The sequence below is a fragment of the Schistocerca piceifrons genome, chromosome X (genome assembly GCF_021461385.2).
Source record: "Schistocerca piceifrons isolate TAMUIC-IGC-003096 chromosome X, iqSchPice1.1, whole genome shotgun sequence".
NCBI classification, from domain to species: domain Eukaryota; kingdom Metazoa; phylum Arthropoda; class Insecta; order Orthoptera; family Acrididae; genus Schistocerca; species Schistocerca piceifrons.
In genome coordinates, this window is record NC_060149.1 from 481,312,823 (window position 1) to 481,332,163 (window position 19,341).

Here is a 19,341-nt window from a genome sequence, read left to right on the forward strand (position 1 = left end):
CACATTTTGCATTTGGTAGAACAGGCACATGCTGACTACATTGTTTATGCACCTGCACGAAGGGATGGGGAGGGACAGGCGGCAAGAGTATTGTTACAATGAATAGCGAATATTCCAAGTAGCTGGATGGAAAATATGGGCAGTTAAATACACAACACAAGGGCATGGCTGGTGGTGAGGGTTATTGCCTCCGCAGATATGTTTAACAATACATTTTCAAACTGGCCAAGTTATGTCTTGAAAGCAACCACTTCCCACACTAAACCACCCCCCCCCCCCCCTTCCACACACACACACCTGTACCATGAGTGATAAATTATGGCAAGATTAATGAATACCGTAAAACCTGAGTTTTACATTTCCCTGAGAACTACATGGAAAGGAAAATTAGTACAGAAGATTCAATGAGTAAACTTTAACTGAAATATCATGAGCAAGAGTGAAAATACGAATAAAGTGCTCTTTAAACTGAAATTTTGTTCAAACTCACAATTATAAATGATCGTTATTTTTTATGGGGCTGGGAATTTCCATGTAGGAGCATGTAGTGTGAATACCGATGAGGAAAACTGCAAAAGGAACTATGCTTTGGTGAGATTTCTGTCAACCTTTTATATATATATATATATATATATATATATATATATATATATATATATATGAGAGAGAGAGAGAGAGAGAGAGAGAGAGAGAGAGTGTGTGAGTGTGTGTGTGTGTGTGTGTGTGTGTGTGTGTGGGGGGGGGGGGGGGGGGGGCGCATCCACGTGCTCTAGCTAAAAAAATAGCCAACAACACTTCCACTATTCTGTGGGTTGTTACCTTCATTTCTAAATTATTTACATTCTTTCAGAAATTTCCATACCCCATATTTTAAAAAAATTACACTACATTATAAACAAAGCAGTAACAGAATGCATATAACTCAATGTAAAATTAAGGGATACAACATTTAAATTCTGCTGTATCTTCTCCAGTGTAGTTACAATAAGAATGACCATTAGTGACACGATGGTTTCATAAAATAATGCATGAACAGGCAAAAAGATTGTCAAGATATGTTAAAAATCACGAGGTAGAGAAATAAAACAATTAGTTCACTGCAGATGTAATGCACAAGTCAAGTTCCCACTACAATTTTAAGGCACATTTCAATAAACACAGTACACTTTGTGAGATATATACATATCAGAGTGGATGACAAAGCCTCCATTGGAACTTTCATCTCAACACCTAAAAATTTGCAAGTGTAAGGCATTACCTGGAGAGGGGGAAGCTGTGTGTGTGTGTGTGTGTGAGAGAGAGAGAGAGAGAGAGAGAGAGAGAGAGAGAGAGAGAGAGAGAGAGAGAGACGTGGCAAGGGGGGGGGGGGGATGACAGCTATTCAGCTATTTTATTCCAAAGAGGAAACTGAAATACCGTGTTCTCTCCTCAGCAATAAAATCATTTCTAACACACATCACTGGCCACAGACTCATATGGTATGTATAGTGCCTCACACTAAAGTAACCTTGGTAGGTAAAGGTTGTACAATAAAGACGGCAGAGCACAGACTGCATATGGAGCAGAGCAGGGGCAGAGGGAGAGAAACAGTATAAACAGGTGAGGGAAGCAAGGCCTGGGAAGGAGTCTTGGGGACTTCAGTATTACCAACCATACCCAAATTCAGGTACATATGACAGAATCACAACAATTACACCCAGTAACCAAGTGAAGACATTTAGGTATGCAAATGTACCTGAACTCCACATTACTCACACTTACAAAATAAAATAAATTCATTACAATTATTTAATATACATTTACTTATTACTGTGCAACAACACAAAAGAATCCTTTACATAGCAGTCTATTTCATGGTTACACTGTGGGGAACCCATGGTTTCCCAGTTTCACGAACAGGGGGTCGCAGACAAACAAAACCATAAAAACACAAATATACTTCAGAAAATGTATCCTTTAGGTTTTCTCAGTGATTGTGTACTAAGAAATTTTCAAGGCAGACAATGAAAGGTGTGATATAGTATAATCATACTACACAATGCCATGAACTCTGTTTATGTTCACGAGTTTCGGAGACACAAAGACAGTAATGGAGAGAGTGTATTTAATGCACTACCTATGTTTGGATTAAATGTTCTTTCCACTCCTCATTTTAAAGCTGATTATTAAAGGATTTTTTTTTTTAAAGTGATCTTAATCAAAACTGTTACAGAAATGCATTAATTATGTCCACTTGGAACAGTATATTGTCAGGGATTGAATATGATGAGGCAAAAGATTGTTTTTCAAGAACTTTCAGGCCAATTGCATATATGCTGAAGTACATGATTAATTCTCATACGTATGCAAAACAAAATGTAGGGAACAATTTTTCTTTTTTAAGACGTGACCTTCCTGAAGATATAAGAACTTTTCAAGGGTAACAAATTTTATCAGAATGCAATTTTCATTCTGCAGTGGAGTGTGCACTGTCATGAAACTTCCTGGCAGATTAAAACTGTGTGCCAGACTGAGACTTGAACTCGGGACCTTTGCCTTTCGCAGCCAAGTGCTTTGGAAGGTAGGAGACGAGGTACTGGCTGAACTGAAGCTGTGAGGATGCGTCGTGAGACGTGCTTAGATAGCTCAGTCGCTAGAGCACTTGTCTGCAAAAGCCAAAGGTCCCACATTCAAGTCTCAGTCTGGCAGACAGTTTTAATCTGCCAGGAATTTTCATAACAAATTTTATGTTTTATCATTTCTATATGAGTGTCTGCAGTTTTTTCTGTTTTACATTACACAAATCAATGTCACTAGGCTGCATAGACATGCGTACTTAAAATACAAGCTTTTAAAAGGATTTCACTGATTGCTTTAAAACTGCATATATTTTGACATTTGAATTATGCTGAAGAGGATATTAGAGTTATTAAATCATTATTTTCTGTTATAACTTCCAAGATTTTGAATGTATACCAAAAATGAGGTAGCTGAGATGGTCTAGCAAATAGGGCACTAGACTTCAGCCCTTGAGCTCCTGGGTTAAGTTTCAGGTAGAAGTCCCTCCAGGACAGCCTCGGATCCACCCAGCTTGCTATCAAATGAGTACAGGGGTTCTTTCCTGGGGTAAAAGGCAGCTATGGTGATGGGCCTGCCACCCTGCACCTGCAGTCAGGACAATAGCCCAGTCACAGGCTTGTGCCACAGACTTTATTTTTATTTATTTTAAGAAAAATGACACTCTTGTACCTGCATTTAAAGGCAAGGCAACCTTAATTTGAAAGCTCGTGGTTGGCATCCACGAGAGGGACAGAGGATGGCAAGGATACAATAGGGCAGGGGACACACGGCACTAGGACAGCATGGGGAAGGAGACACACATGGAGTGGGGGGGAGGGGGGTGACAAGGAGTTTGGAAAAGAAGGAAAATGATTGGGAAATAGAGGAGACAGGAGGTGGTACAAGATAGAAAAAGAGGAGGAAAGAGCACAGACAGGTATGACGAAAGGGGTGGGACAAGTGAGAAGAGAGTGGGGAGAGGAGTGAGGGGACAGGGGGAAGGGGAAATCAGGCAGGGGACAGCATGAGGAGACAGGAAAAAGAGGAAGCAAATGAATGGAAGAAGAGTTGCAGAGGAGGAGACAGGAAACAGTGAGTGGAAGAAGAGTGGAGGAGCGTGTGGGGTAGCAGATAGAAGACAGTGGTAGAACAGATGGATGGAGGGTGAAGTGATTAGAAAAATAGAGGAAGCAAAGATGAAGAAACAGGTGCATTGTAAAAAATGAGTGGACAGAAGGCTGAAGATGGGCACAGGAAGATGAAATAGGAAAGGAGTGGCAAAAAAAGGGAAGATCAAGGATGACAACTATAGCACCCAATTACCCACACAGTCTTTATCTGACTCCTTTAGCCTGTGTGTGTTTCATTCTGGAGATGACAAAAAAGATGAAAGTACATGCTGTAGATTCAGATTTGCAGTTTTATAGAGGCATGAAAGAGGGGGGAAGACAGGAAACAAGTATTTCGCAACCTCCATTGTTCTGGAGGGTCAACATCTCATAATTAAATAGTGCATGATCAATATAATTTGTACAAAACAAAATGAAAAGAAATGAGAAAATGTATTTATCCCTCCACCACTCTCAAACATTCATTTACATTTCTTTTACCTAAATTGCATTTATGAAAACTGTTTTTATAGTGTAAGGACATTATAAAAGTTCCAAAAATGAACATTAAAATAATTTTTAGACAGACAGAAATTAAATAAATTAACTGAAAGCCAAAAATGGCTTCACACATAAAAACTATACTTTAATTTCCTTTCACCTCAAACCCTAATTTCTGACATCTTCTCCCCCCCCCCCCCCCCCCCCCTCATTTACTATATATGCTGTAGTGAATAAAATGCTATTAGTTTTACTTATTTCTTCATATTTCTTTTGCATATCTGGGACAAACAGAATTAGGATAAACCACAGTCTTACCAATATGACACTATGAACAGATAGTATATTCTGACTGACTATACCCTGAAGATATATGGTGTTAGATGGCAATTCTGGACTTTTCTCTGCTATAGTTTAATGAAGACAGTTTCCTTTATGACAAAACTTTTCACATTTCATAATATGTAACTATAAAGCTAATAATAAACAATTTAATACTGTAAAAAATGTTACAAAATCATAAAAAGTTGATATAACAAACCATGATTACAATTTCAAGATACATAAAAATGGATAGAAGACAGTAACATGAATGAAAATTATAATTTTAATACTATTCATTACGCAAAAAAACTATCACAGGTTTAATATTCGAAGAGATAAATACAAGTATAAATAATAATAATAGTAGTAATAATAATAATAATAATAATAATAATCATAAGGCAAAAGCTGAAATGGCAGTTTGGTTAACAGGAACGAAACACTGACTGGATATACAATCAGTGAAAAAGTGATAATAGCACTTTACTCAGTATGTTCAATGTTACATACATGTTAATCTCTAGCAACAGTTGGGCAAAAGAATATGCTACACCATTTGAAATGTCAAAAGTATTTCTATGAGCTTCCCCAATGAGTTCACGTGCTTCGTCAAATAGCTCAGTACAAACATCACCAAAGCAAACGGCTGCATAACCACCAGCCTTTGCCTGTAACAACAGCTTTCCTCTTTCATGCTTAATTTCTTACATTCAACAGCTATTAAAGACTACTCTTATTTTCTACCTTACACATCATAAATTAAATAAAGCACTATTGTAGCTGGCGCCAAGTTAACAATCAGTACAACACACGGTATTTCACACATCTCAATGAACACTCAATATACAGGGTGATTCAAAAAGAATACCACAACTTTAGGAATTTAAAACTCTGCAACGACAAAAGGCAGAGCTAAGCACTATCTGTCGGCGAATTAAGGGAGCTATAAAGTTTCATTTAGTTGTACATTTGTTCGCTTGAGGCGTGTTGACTAGGCGTCAGCGTCAGTTGATGCTAAGATGGCGACCGCTCAACGAAAGCTTTTTGTGTTATTGAGTACGGCAGAAGTGAATCGACGACAGTTGTTCAGCGTGCATTTCGAACGAAGTATGGTGTTAAACCTCCTGATAGGTGGTGTATTAAACGTTGGTATAAACAGTTTACAGAGAATGGGTGTTTGTGCAAAGGGAAAAGCTCTGGATGGCCGAGAACGAGTGATGAAAATGTAGCACGCATCCAGCAAGCATTTGTTCGCAGCCCAGGAAAATCGACTCGCAGAGCTAGCAGAGAGCTGCAAATTCCACAATCAACTGTATGGAGAGTCCTACGAAAAAGGTTATCGTCTGAACGTCAACTACCCGAGGCGATGGATCGGCCGCCAGGCAGCCCGTGACAGAGCACTTCGTCACTGGCCTCCAAGAAGCCCTGATCTTACCACCTGCGATTTTTTCTTATGGGGGTATGTTAAGGATATGGTGTTTCGGCCACCTCTCCCAGCCACCATTGATGATTTGAAACGAGAAATAACAGCAGCTATCCAAACTGTTACGCCTGATATGCTACAGAGAGTGTGGAACAAGTTGGAGTATCGGGTTGATATTGCTCGAGTGTCTGGAGGGGGCCATATTGAACATCTCTGAACTTGTTTTTGAGTGAAAAAAAACCTTTTTAAATACTCTTTGTAATGATGTATAACAGAAGGTTATATTATGTTTCTTTCATTAAATACACATTTTTAAAGTTGTGGTATTCTTTTTGAATCACCCTGTACATTGTTCACACAGCCAATATTTAGTATTGCTCATATATTAATTAACTGTATAAAAATAATTAAATTCTACTGTCCATAATGAAATAAATTTCACCCGATTGTTTAAAATGTACCTAAATGAAAATGTATTAAAATGTAAATGTATCTGAGGTGTCAGTCCACTTAAATGAATACAAATAAGAAGTGACAGCACACTTAAATTTCCGTATGTAAATGGCATTTTAAACATGCAACTTTTTATTATGCCTTAGTTCCACTTAACACTGAAGTTATGTAACTTCACTGTTATACCAGTCTATTATTTAGGCTCCTTTTTAAAATATTTTATATAAAAAAGCAGAAGTCAAACTTACAAAATCAGTGCTGCTTCCAATCACTTTAATATAACATCTACCATTTCACGACCTTCAAAACATCAGTTTTTAACATGGAAACTTCAGTCATATTAGCTTCTCCATTATTAAAGTCTAATCAGTCTACTATAGAATGTGGCAATTACTTTTTATAATAAAAAGATTGTGACTTTCTGCAGGCAGTGATGAATATCAATGTTTTTAGAATATACAAATATCAAAACCAAAGGGTAGTGAACACCCATTCATTTAATCCAGCCACGGCACAACTTTTCAATCACTTTATGTAAAACTTACGACAACCACATTCAGCATAGTGTCATATTTTTCACTGAGAAAGTTTAATATAATTGTACTACTGACTTGTTCTACATCATAGTTGGGCCTCACAATCTGGAAATAATTAAAGTGTTACTACTGGAGTAATCAGTGTATCATTAAAATGTTACACACTACTTAAGCTTTAAGAAATAATCATAAATTTGTTACAACTATTTAAAAATGTTTACTAATTTCCCATCTTTCTTTCTTTCACGTGTCATGTTCATGGAGAATGATGTCAAGATAGTTGAATTTTATTCACTTTTCTCTACACATGTTTGCCTGTATCTTATAATCCTGATCAGCCATCAGACTAAAGCGTCATCTTCCACCTCCTCAAATTTTTCATAATCAATATAATACCAGAAGACTGTTAATATCAAAATGATTGGAAGCACTGGAAGATTATTCTCCTTTCTTTCACTTTTATTATCTTCAATTACGGAGTACTGTCTTTTGATATCTTGTGTACAGCCGAATGTGACATGTACGTAAAACGTAATTGGTTTCCTTTAAGATGTATACGCAGTGTGAAACTTTTTTCCTTGTGCTTTCAAACTCTGCTACCTGCAACAGAAGAAAAGCACATCATGCACAAGTGAGAGGATGGGAGGATGGAAGGTCACACTAATTTTAGAAACTATTAATTCTGCACACAATATTGTGCCTGAAACGACAATGTTTGTAATAAGAAAAACAACTACATTTTATGTTGACAGTAAGTATTAAGTCTACTGCTCAAAGAGCAAGTTTTGTTTGGAAGGAAGGAAGGAAGGAAGGAAGGAAGGAAAATTGGGTTTTAATATCTCATTGGCGACAATGTCATTAGAGACAGAGTGACGGTTTGGATTGGGGAAGGAAAGTGGCCACGTCCTTTCAAAGGAAATACCCCAGCATTCATTGCAAGTGATTTATGGAAATACAGAAACCTAAATCTGAATGGCCAGATGTGGATCTGAAGTGCTGTCCTCTCCAGTAGAGTACAGTGTCCGATCAGCGCACAACTTCACTTAGTTCTTTGCTTGGATCCACTCCACAAACGCACAACAAAAATCTTATTGAAAATATTTTATGAAAACCCAAAGGGAAGGGCCATTATGAATACTGATGATCTCCATGCATGTGATGTTCACTAAATAGAAAGTATGACATATGATCTATCAACATATACTTGTTGGTATGAATGAAATGCACTTTGTGGATGAAGAGTTTTCAAGCCTTATGTTTAACATTGCTGCAAAAACTGCCCAAGTCGAGTACCCTCCCCTACACAAACTTAATTTCCTATCTCCAGCTTATTTTCCCCCTACATTGTCACTATCATCAGGGCTCTTCAGCACTGGAACAGCACCCCAGCGTTGGACATAATGGGGAAGTCCTGTACCACAGATGGTCTTATAGACTTTATAATAAAGTTTTTCCAGAGACATTTAAGTCTCTCACCTTTATCTACAATACTGATTGAAGCTGAAGAAATGAATTAAAATTTGTTTGCAGGATAGTCATGTATACGAGACAACCACAAATAAAGATGTTATACAGTGAGAGTGAAGTTTCTCACGATGACATTTTTGAAGAAAATATTTTCGGTTTTATAGCTGAGACAAATCTGGTCAGACTCAAGTTTTCGACACTCACCAGCATTGTTTTCGTCAGCAGCAAACGACTGCAATGGTTGCTGCTGTGGTGTCTCTTAATAGCCCACAGAAAGCTTTTCATTGGTCAGTGTACTTCATTATTATGCCACGCTGCCACAAATAATGTCTGAACTGGTGGCACCTCCGCTCCCCTATGAATGTAAACTATTTGGTGAATATCTCTGTATTTTCATAGTGCTGAGACCTTACTTCAATGCAACCACTAACATTATATCCTCTGTCCCAGCTTAAAGTGTTCTCACACATTCTAATTTTTAGAGTCTCTTTAATAGCAGAATCACAGTCTTTAGAAACATGATACAAGATTTTAGTTTCAGCAAACCATTGTTCTGTGCTTATACATGCGGCTTTGGTCAGCTACTGCTGAATTCTAAAGTTCTCAATTTTTAATGTCACTGGTGGGCCTCACAGTCACTTTTTTGTTCATCACTAAATATTTTCAGTTTAGCACTTTGCATTTCTCTGGCAAAATATTTCCTCAATTTACATTATTTTTATACTGCTGTATCACCATAACATAATCACATCTTAAACTGTGTAGTGGAATTACATCATAAGATGTCTCATATTATATAAATTTAAGGATATGAGAAACTCTGGTACAATAGAAAATCGCAAATCCAATACCTTCGGGACCTCGACGTTGCCTGATTACTGACGGCCATGTAAAAAAAGCAGTGTATGGAGGGTGAGACCCAAGGTAAACAATGGGTTACCAATCTTTGATTGTTTATAGCACAGAGTCTGCTTCCATTAAAGCAACAAAAAGTGTATAATACTAGACAAAACAACATTTTAGAGAACAAATAAAAAATTTTATTGCATACATCCTGTAATGTAATTTTAGGGTTTTATGTTAAGTTCAGGACAGCATAGGTGAGCTGTGGTAAAAATTGCTATTTTGAAGAGCACGCCGCAGCACGTTGTGTGAAGCAGTCGCCCTCCGTTTCTGGTGGTGGTGCCGCTGTGGCAATCGCAGCTTTGGTGTCTCCCTCTGGTGGGAAAGGGGAAAGGTTGCCTGTTAATGTGCATTTAAGGGGCGCTATGAGCTCGCCAGGGGGTCAGTCTGGGTGAGTCTGGGTGAGTCTGGGTGAGTCTGGGGTGAGTCTGGAGTCAGTCTGGGGTCAGTCTCTCGTCCCCAGCTTGCTAGTCTGTCTCTCGTCCGAATTTGTGGTGCAGTGAGAGAACTCAACGAGTGATCACCTGGTCGGGGGCTTAGTTCCTGCATCTGAGTCTGCGCGTTGGGCCGCCAGTCTGCTCCGGTTGCTCAGGCAATGGTCATTGGCGGTTGGATCAATCGGTTGGTCAGTCACGCACTGAGACACAAGGTGACTTGTCGCCTTGAGCGTCGGCGCATGTGAAGTCGCCACGTGAGTCCAGTGGGCTGCGCCGTAAGCGAGGGGTAGTGGCTTCGTGGCCGACACGAGAGCAACAGGAGTCAACCCATGACATCGGTCTGGCGGCGCACCTTCCTGCGTCTGTTGAAGCAGCTGGCAGTGGACGGTTCGCGAGAGCGTTTTGGGGGTGCTGCACCAGGTCTTCGCCAGAAATCGCAGTTTATTAGAAGTTAAGTGATGGGTGATATGTTGTTTCATTTACTTGTCAAATTCTACTTGTTTTCTTGGTGAGGTCACCAGCCGCTTTGTTTTGGGGTCGTCCCACCATTCTTCTCCGTTTGCCCACCCGCAGGATGGTGGTTATTTATGAATTGGGTGGCCCATTTTTCCCTTGTGGAGTAGGGGTGGGTTAGAGCAACCTGCAGTTCGGGTTGTTCGGTAATCTCCCTATCAATCTGCCGTATGTTAATAGCTGCTTCTATCATGTTTGTCGGATTCGTGTGTTAACGAATTTATTGCTTGAAGTGTAACGGCCTAATTCCTGAAATATGTTTTTATCTTGCCTATCATCTTGAGAGGTGGTATATGTGTACTGTAGAGCATGTTTGGCCAACCTTGAATAATTTTATGTAAGATTGCATTTCATGGGCTTTTACTTAAATGGTCACTTTAGTATATAAAGTTGCCACCCTTCTACCGTAAAACTTTTCATACAAGTTAAAATCAAGTTGCACCTTCGGTGGCAAGTTAATCTTTTAATTTTAATGTTTGGGACCATTTCCATCCCTCCTACGGGGTGCATAGTTTGTGTAAATTGTTAAAACTTTTACTTTAAGGTAATCTGGTGTGTTGCAGGTTTACACCTGTGTAGTCCTTCAGAGGTTGTTGTGAGCGGTCATGACTATGGCCGTGTCAAAAGGGAGTGGCAAGGTTCTCAGCCTGAAAGCTCATACACTCAAAAATTTGTACCTTTCTGCCTCTGAATAAATTGTAACTTGATATTTAGAGGGTGATTTTCAGCTTATAATTTTCCAACTGTTTCTAAAAAAAAAAGGCCTTTTAGGAATAAATTCCCATTCGTTAAAAGCAATTTCATTTTAATTTCATCAGTTATTCCCTGGCAACTACTTCCACACTCACACAGTGTGATTAAATGTGTTAATGTTCTTGATGAATCGCTAGTAAATAAAGTAAATTATTAAGAAAAAGTTTTGAAAGTAAATTCATGGTTCAATAAGGTTATACTGCAGTACAGTACTATGTATGTTTTATACCACAGTCCATGCAGTACTTCTATATTTTATTCAACTGAAATAAGACCTAATGTCTTTTGCTTTCTTGTGTCCAATTTTTCCTTCAAAAACTCGTTGCATATAGTACACAAGTTCATGAGTTCTGCAATACTGTCCGATTTGCTGCTTTCAGTAAATCTTATAAATGTATCAATAGCGGCAGCTACTTCATTCCCAGTAAGTGAAGGTATTGAGTTTGTTGCATCATCCCCTTCTTCTTCATCGGATTTGATATCTGGTGATCGACGTTCTTGTTGCGGCCCTATCACACTTTCTACTATCAGTTCATCTGATATTTTTTTGACTACGAGTTCTTTATTGTCAATGCCTATGCAGTCCAAAACTTCATCTTGTGGTAAATTTCTCATTTTATTTTGAACAATATCTAATAGTTTAACAACAGCATCATTTTCGATTATAATAGTTGAGTCTGTTTCTTCTTCACAGGCTTTTGGCCATAATTTTCGCCAAGCATTCCACAGAGCAGCAGGCTTAACTTTATTCCATCTCAAACTGGTTCCAAAAATAACATCTTTAACATTAAAATTAAATAAATAAATAAATTCGTTGGCTGGATCAGGGAAGTAACATTTGCTGGAAGATAAGTGGAGAATATATTGCCCGAGATCAATTCAGATGCAGGAGGGTGGGCTGTACCGTTACCTAGCAACAGGAAAATACACTTTTCTTATAAAAAATTGTCCTTAAACAATTCTGAAGTCATCTATGCATTGCATCAAACTTCTGAATTTCAGGACGAGCTCTGAATCAGTATATCCAACTGTTAGAAAATACACTTTCAGATTCTGATAACCCCAAATCACCATGGACCTGTTTACCTTTTTCCATAATCATGCACCAGTTATAGGTTTCCCTTCAGACCTTTCGGCACACAACCACTAGTACACAATTCCATCCAACTGATCTAGTTTGGGACTTTTCAAAGTCTTCTGTGATTCAATGTCTTTTACAGCAGCTGTCTAGAAAGCAACCTTTTAAAGTTGACTTTAACACCATTGATTATTGAAGAACCAGCCTGAAATTCTTCAATAATCCTATTTCTACTCTCACCTTTCTCGATCCAATTAATGACTACAAGCTTTTGGTGTATCATAAGCTACCATATTTATGTTTGACTTTCACTTTGTCATGAGAGGTGCTTGGCTGAGAAACCATCTCCACAACAATATGCAGCACTACTGTAGTTGAGGCATAGGACAGCACTAAATGTTATTAAACTTTAAAACATCACTTTTTAATCAGCTGTACACAACTGGTGCATAACAGAAGCTGTCCGACTCATGAAGCAAGATTACTGAATGTGCTTGACTGTCAGATGCCAGATTAACAAACTTTTACTGTATCATCCATATGAGGATAGAATTTCAGACAACATAATATTCTTGAATATACTGAGTCTATTGCTTTAATTTACAGACGTGACAATTACAGCACACCTACAATTGCACCATTGGAGTGGCTTGAAAATAAGGAAAACAACTATGATTACTAATCAATACTATATTTTGTCAACACAGTCAGCACAATTTCAGATCAGCAAGCAGTTCATTGAGATTACTGATTGGTGCCTGAAAGCCCTGGTGGTCAGTGACACTAGTGGAGTGATAGCAGATTAATAGTCATCATGTACAGGATGTCCACAAAAGTGGAGCAGTAGTTATCTGAAACCACTACTAGATAGCAAAAAGTCTGGTGGCTAAAAAATCATGGAAACTTACAATGTGACCCAAGTGGGCACGCAAAACTTCTAAAAGTTAGAAATATGCTGGGAAAACATCAGATCAAATAACATAATCAGTTAATACTGTCATGTTGTTGATGGGACACACACCGTTGACCTATCTGCATAGAGGCTTCTCCATGAAGATCGGTGTGGAAAATTTGGGCTATCTTCCATGTTGTGTTCCTGTCTGTAAGCAATACTGCAGTCTAGTTTAATTGAGAAGCCTATTTCAAGGGTCAATAGGTAATAATTGTCATTGCCTGTAGTTGCTTGTCCTGACATTCTCCAAATACCCTGTTTGGAAGAAAAAAACACGTTAGATTACACTTTAGAACACCAGGATATAGGTTCTCCTTATTACATCACCGAGATACAGAAGCACTTCGAGAGAGAGAGAGAGAGAGAGAGAGAGAGAGAGAGAGAGAGCGCAATGAAAACACACACACACACACACACACACACACACACACACACACACTATAAGCTTTATACCTGAAAGAAAGATCCAACACCACCTTCCATGTATGTCTATTTATACATCATTATCAAATATATTAAAGAGAATTCCACTTTAATGATGTGAAGAATCAGCAGTGTGAAGTGTCAGTTGTACTTTCTAGATCATTGTCTATGCCTTAGTCACATAATTACAATTTAGCCTTGGAACACAACCAAACAACAAATATTTGGTATACACGTGATAGGAGCCAACCTCATCTATGACAGCAAACATTACTGTTGTTACATATATACTTGAGGCAGACATACACGACTTTCCACAGAATAGGCAAGTGTATGGATATTACGGCACCAGGAATTCATGCTATAATGCACCATCTTCAAGATATAAAGCAAGTTCCTTTGATATGGGGCTCACACTGAAGGTAAGAATATTGTACAGATGTTTTGAAATTTAAACATGTCTACAAATGTAAGAAAATTTCACACACTGTTGTTGTTGTGGTCTTCAGTCCTGAGACTGTTTTGATGCAGCTCTCCATGCTACTCTATCCTGTGCAAACTTCTTCATCTCCCAGTACCTACTGCAGCCTACATCCTTCTGAATATGCTTAGTGTATTCATCTCTCGGTCTCCTTCTACGATTTTTACCCTCCACGCTGCCCTCCAATGGTAAATTTGTGATCTCTTGATGCCTCAGAACATGTCCTACCAACCGATGCCTGCTTCTAGTCAAGTTGTGCCACAAACTTCACTTCTCCCCAATCCTATTCAATACCTCCTCATTAGTTACGTGATCTACCCACCTAATCTTCAACATTCTCCTGTAGCACCACATTTCGAAAGCTTATATTCTCTTCTTGTCCAAACTAGTTATCATCCATGTTTCACTTCCATACATGGCTACACACACTACAGATATGATAATAGTGTCATCTGGTTCAGTACCCGGGGAGATATACGAGATCTGTTCAAAAACTTCAGGAACATTAGTAATTTCGTGCCAATGGTGTGTTGGAGCGAAATGCAGTTGGCATCCCTGCACACACCTGTGTGTGATGTGTAATTCCTGGAAGTTTCATTGTTGTATGTCTATTAGTTATTATTCAGTGCTGCATTGAGTAGAACATTTTGTCACACAATTTGTGAATTCTGAGAAGGCAGACTTACAGGAGGAATGCGTCAGTATTAAATTTTCTGTGAAACGCAAGAAAACCCCACACAAAATGATGCAGGAAGCCTATAGTGATGAGTGCTTAAGCCGTACTCAGTGTTATTGGTGGTTTAAAAATGGCCAGATGGAAGTTACAGATTACCCTTGTTCAGGACGCCCTTCGATGTCTGCCAATGACGCTCATGTCAGGAATGACAGTCAAATTGTGCATGCCAATCAAAGACTGACTGTCAAAGAGATTGCAGAAGAATGTAACATTTCAGTTGGATCATGTCTTGAAATCCTGACACAGCATCTTGGAATGCATCATGTTGCCGCAAGTTCGTCCCTTGGCTCACGAGTCAAGACCAGATAGACCTTCACCTCACAATCTGTGAAGAGCTTTTGGATTGCGTAAATGAGGATGGGATGTTCCTTAAGAGAATCTTAACTGGTGACAAGATGAAGATCTACAGTTATGATGTTGAGACCAAGGTTCAATCTTCACAACTGGTTGGGAAAGGGCCTCCAAGACCAGAAAAATCTCAGGTAAGATCAAATGTCAAAGCCAAGCAATAGTTTCTTTGACTCTGAAGGATTTGTTCATTGTTAATTCATCCCAAAGGGACAAACTGTTAAATCGATGTACTACTGGGATATTTTGTGACGCCTGTGACAAAATGTGAGAAGGAAACGGCTTGAAACATGGTGAGACAATACACTGGCTCTTGCGTCATGATAACACACCCACATATTCATCTTTGTTGGTGTGTGACTATCGCACAAAAAATGAAATCGCTATGCTACATCATCCTCCATAATCTCCAGACCAGGCCACTGTGGACTCTTACTTTATTTCCAAAGTTGAAAACCCTGCTGAAAGGAAGATTTGGAACGACACATGAGATAAAAGAAAGTTCTCATACAGCGCTTCATGTGATCCAGCAAGAGGCATTCAAAGATTGATTCCAGAAGTGGAAATGGCATTGGGAGTGGTGTATCAATTGTGGAGGAGATTATTTCGAAGGAGATAATGCAGAACAAGTAAAAGGTAAGCACAGATAAATATTGTAGACAAAGTTTTGGAATTTTTTGATCAGACCTCATAGAGGGTGGTCACGAACAGGTTGACAAGCTTGTAAGGGTACCGCAGAGTAGGCTGTGCTGAGAAATAACTGTTATCAAAAAAGTTTAAAATGTTGCAGTGTTTCAGAGTTAATTAGCATTGAAGTTAGCCAATCAGGGCATTGTGCACAAAAATTCAAGTGGCCCACCAGAGACAGTGCAACCAAACATGTTCTTTGTTTCATATTCAAAAACCCAATAAGAGAGCGATACAAAAATTGGACATGCGATATAGTAAGGATTGAACCCAAGCCAAAGGCTGAGCAGTCTCATGCACCATCTACTACACTATGAGACTAACTGACACTAATCATATCTGTCGGTCTGAATTTGTGCATTGGATTGGATAATGTCAGTGCTAATTAACTCTAAAACAGTGCAAGGCATTTTTTTTTGAACAACTGTTTCTCAGCACAACCTACCCTGCAAAACACTTACACACTTTTCTGACTGTTTATGAGCATCATGCATATCAGCTGACATTGAAAATAAGGATGATCATCACAGATAAGTGTTACCATGAGCAGTGCTTGTTGGCAAACAATTATTTATCAACACCAGAGTATGGTTTTTCACAAGGAACAGTATATGTACACAAGATATTATATGGGGCAAAAGTTATTTGACAAGCAGTAGCATGAAAACAACAGATCAATCTCTAGAATTCTGAATGGGTTGAATATCAATTTTTCATGTTCCTTCATGTCACAGGCAAACTGTAAATTGGGTTGTTTTCCCAGATCAAAAGCCTAATGAAATGAGACTGTATGTGGAGCTCCTGCAGGGAAGAACATAGCACTTAATAGTATGTGCAGGAAAGTCTCCCAAACATTCAATTCGTGTAGTAAAAATGTTCTGGTGACTTCAGTGCAGTTGTCACATGGCTTATGTACAGTAGGCCATTAGCTCACTTCAAATGAACTGGGATCATACAGAACATTTTTAACTGAGTAAAAAAGAAACTTTTACTGCTTAGGTGGCACGGAGTATGTCTGGGACAGACAAGAAGAATAATTATTTCCTCATTCAGCCTCAATAATTGTTTGGATCTTGAGGGATGAAAGATTTAAAGCAACATACTCAACTGTGGAATCAAGTGCCAGTACTTTCTATGAAGTAATATTGACGAAACCAATTAAATGACCATTCCTTAAGCACCAGAGGGTCATTATGCTGGCCCAGAAATGTGTTTTCCAATATGAATCATGATCTCAATTGGAGGAGGGGAAAAAAGGAAGGAGGGGAGCTAGTAATGTTTACCAGAATGTAATTAGTAATAAAATTTTCTCAAACTTCTAGTCACATCATGTGATTAAATGTCCAGGAGATTTCAGCTCACTGCTCCTATGCAGTTGCCACATGGTGACTTCATATGACTGCTGCTGCCATCCTTACACAAATGAACTGCTGCCTGTGTCCACACCAGCGCCATATATGGTCATGTTTTCACTGCACATCCACATCAACCTACCGATGGCTGTGTCCCAAGCTGTGCTTGGGTCTAACATGGAACACACACGATGCTCATCTGAACTATGGTGGGGGCAGGTTGTCAACACCGGTCGCGATGCAGGTGCTGCATTGTGTCGCCAGTGTTGCCCAACCGACCGTTCTGACTCCATTCATTGAACTTTATTGTCAGAGGTTGTATATAGGTACTGAACATATATAATAGGATGAATGATGCAATATTTTCATATTTCAAACAACTGCAGCACAGTTCAGATAACTTTAACAGTCATACCCTAACTGTGCTTAATTTAAGATACATGGAACAAGGAACTTATAGTAGATAATTCTGATTGCAGTAAAATGACAAAATAAGAATTAACAAAACATCGTTAAGTACAAGAAACACACAATTTTCATATACCTATGCAATTTGTGAAAGCAACTAGCTTACAAGATCAACTCTTAAGTAATTTTAGTTTAGTATTCACAGTGTTTCTCTCTATGATGAGTGGGTCTGTTCTCCATATAATAGCTATTCAGCTGAGCTGGAGGGAAACAAACCAAACCAATGTTCTAATCTACATTCATTCAGATCTATTACCTAGTTTGTAAACATCAATAAAACAAGTTCCCATATAACTTGATTATACAATAATTTGTCACAAATACTGAGAGATGAGAAAAAGAAATTTATCTGAATGACATTACCTACTGACAGCCCCAGCCACACCGTCATCAAGTTGAAGTTCTTCAACACATTCATCTAGTTGTGCAACCTGTAAAACAGTAGTCATTAATGTCACAAGAAATTTGCAAAATTACAAGGTGAGTATACTGACTGACACAGTGTAACAAGATATCTAGCTTTCAATATTGTTAGTTCCTTCGTCAGGGAAGAAAGAGTGATAGACTGAGTCAGAAAAAGAGAGGCATGTGACCCAGACCTCAGGTTGAGAGGGACCCTCTTAGGGTTCAAGTGACTTGCCCCTGCTTTATAAACAATGAAAAACATTTAGCACAAAATGCTAAACATGAAAAATCAGGTACCCTGAAAATAATGCTGAGGTCCCAATGAAATACTGTCTAATTTTTCACACTGTTTTTTTCTTTTAACACAAAGCAAACATCATTAGATAAACAAATATAGCTGCTTTCCATCATCTCAACATCGTCAACATTCATTTATTTATTTTACACCAAACAAAGTAAACAGGGTTTCTACTGTTTCTACGTTACCACTGGTCTTTGGGTACTGCCATTCGGTAGTAGCTGTTGTGTAAGAGCACAAGAGCATGCAAGCACCCTAACTTTGACACCTTGCGTATTTATTGGTTATTGTTCTTTGAGTGTTATTAAATGTAATGTAGATGCTGTAATCTGAAATAGACAGCACAAAATCTACTGCGCTATGCTGCACGGCTACTCCTCTAGACTGTGTGAAACCTGGCCTTTTTGTCGCAAGCACACCCTCAGTAGTGCATGTGTTAAGGAGCTTTTGCGTAAGCGCAACTGGCATGATATAATTGCCTTATGGGCCAAATACATACAGATTTGGAAACAATGTGGATGGTTACGGCATGAACAGCTAGCCCCTACAAGATTAGGTCAATGCCACCAGGTGGTTGCACAGCGCAGCAGACTTTTTCTCTGTTTGTTTGGCATAAATCCCACAAGACGTGATGTGACCTGGGCTAGATGGTACCACACTCCTCAGATATACCAATTTACTCGCTATATAGTAAAATTAGATCGAACATCAGTATGTGTTATAGTTATACTGATAGAAAAACATACTTTGTGGGATTCTGAATGAGATACAGTATACTAAGATTTGGATTTTATCATACAGTAATCCATTCGACACACTGAGAACCATGGTGTGTACCATTGTTGATTGTGAACATGTACAATTTATTCGTGCTTCTGACATCTGTTAATCTTATGGTGGGTCAGGTTTATACATGCTGTAGGCCCACATTGTATATATGAACAATCCTGAAAAGCTGTCTCCCTGGTTTACTTGATATTCACTTAAATGTGGGATCGATGACTGTGTGCTTAAAAAAACACGCTCCAACTTACACAAAAACATGAAACAGAAAATATCGAAAACTTAAACATTATTTTGTTCTTGCCCTAAACTGTACTTAATTATGTACAAAACAACATAATTCCACAACAACAATTCTTTCTTTCTTCAGACA

The 19,341-nt window shown here is 38.6% G+C and overlaps 1 protein-coding gene across 1 annotated transcript in view; it reads right to left on the reverse strand.

The window, feature by feature from the left end:
• Positions 1–6,953: 6,953 nt before the first annotated feature.
• The window catches only part of LOC124722073 (serine/threonine-protein kinase GL21140), a 212,200-nt gene continuing 199,812 nt past the window's right edge, over positions 6,954–19,341 (reverse strand). Inside the window, exons 10-11 of the mRNA XM_047247271.1 lie at positions 17,846–17,913; positions 6,954–7,484 (exon numbers count right to left, since the gene is read on the reverse strand). Of these exons, the coding sequence (XP_047103227.1) occupies positions 7,481–7,484; positions 17,846–17,913 (72 nt within the window). The 3' untranslated portion in view covers positions 6,954–7,480. The remainder of the gene's footprint in view (positions 7,485–17,845; positions 17,914–19,341) is intronic.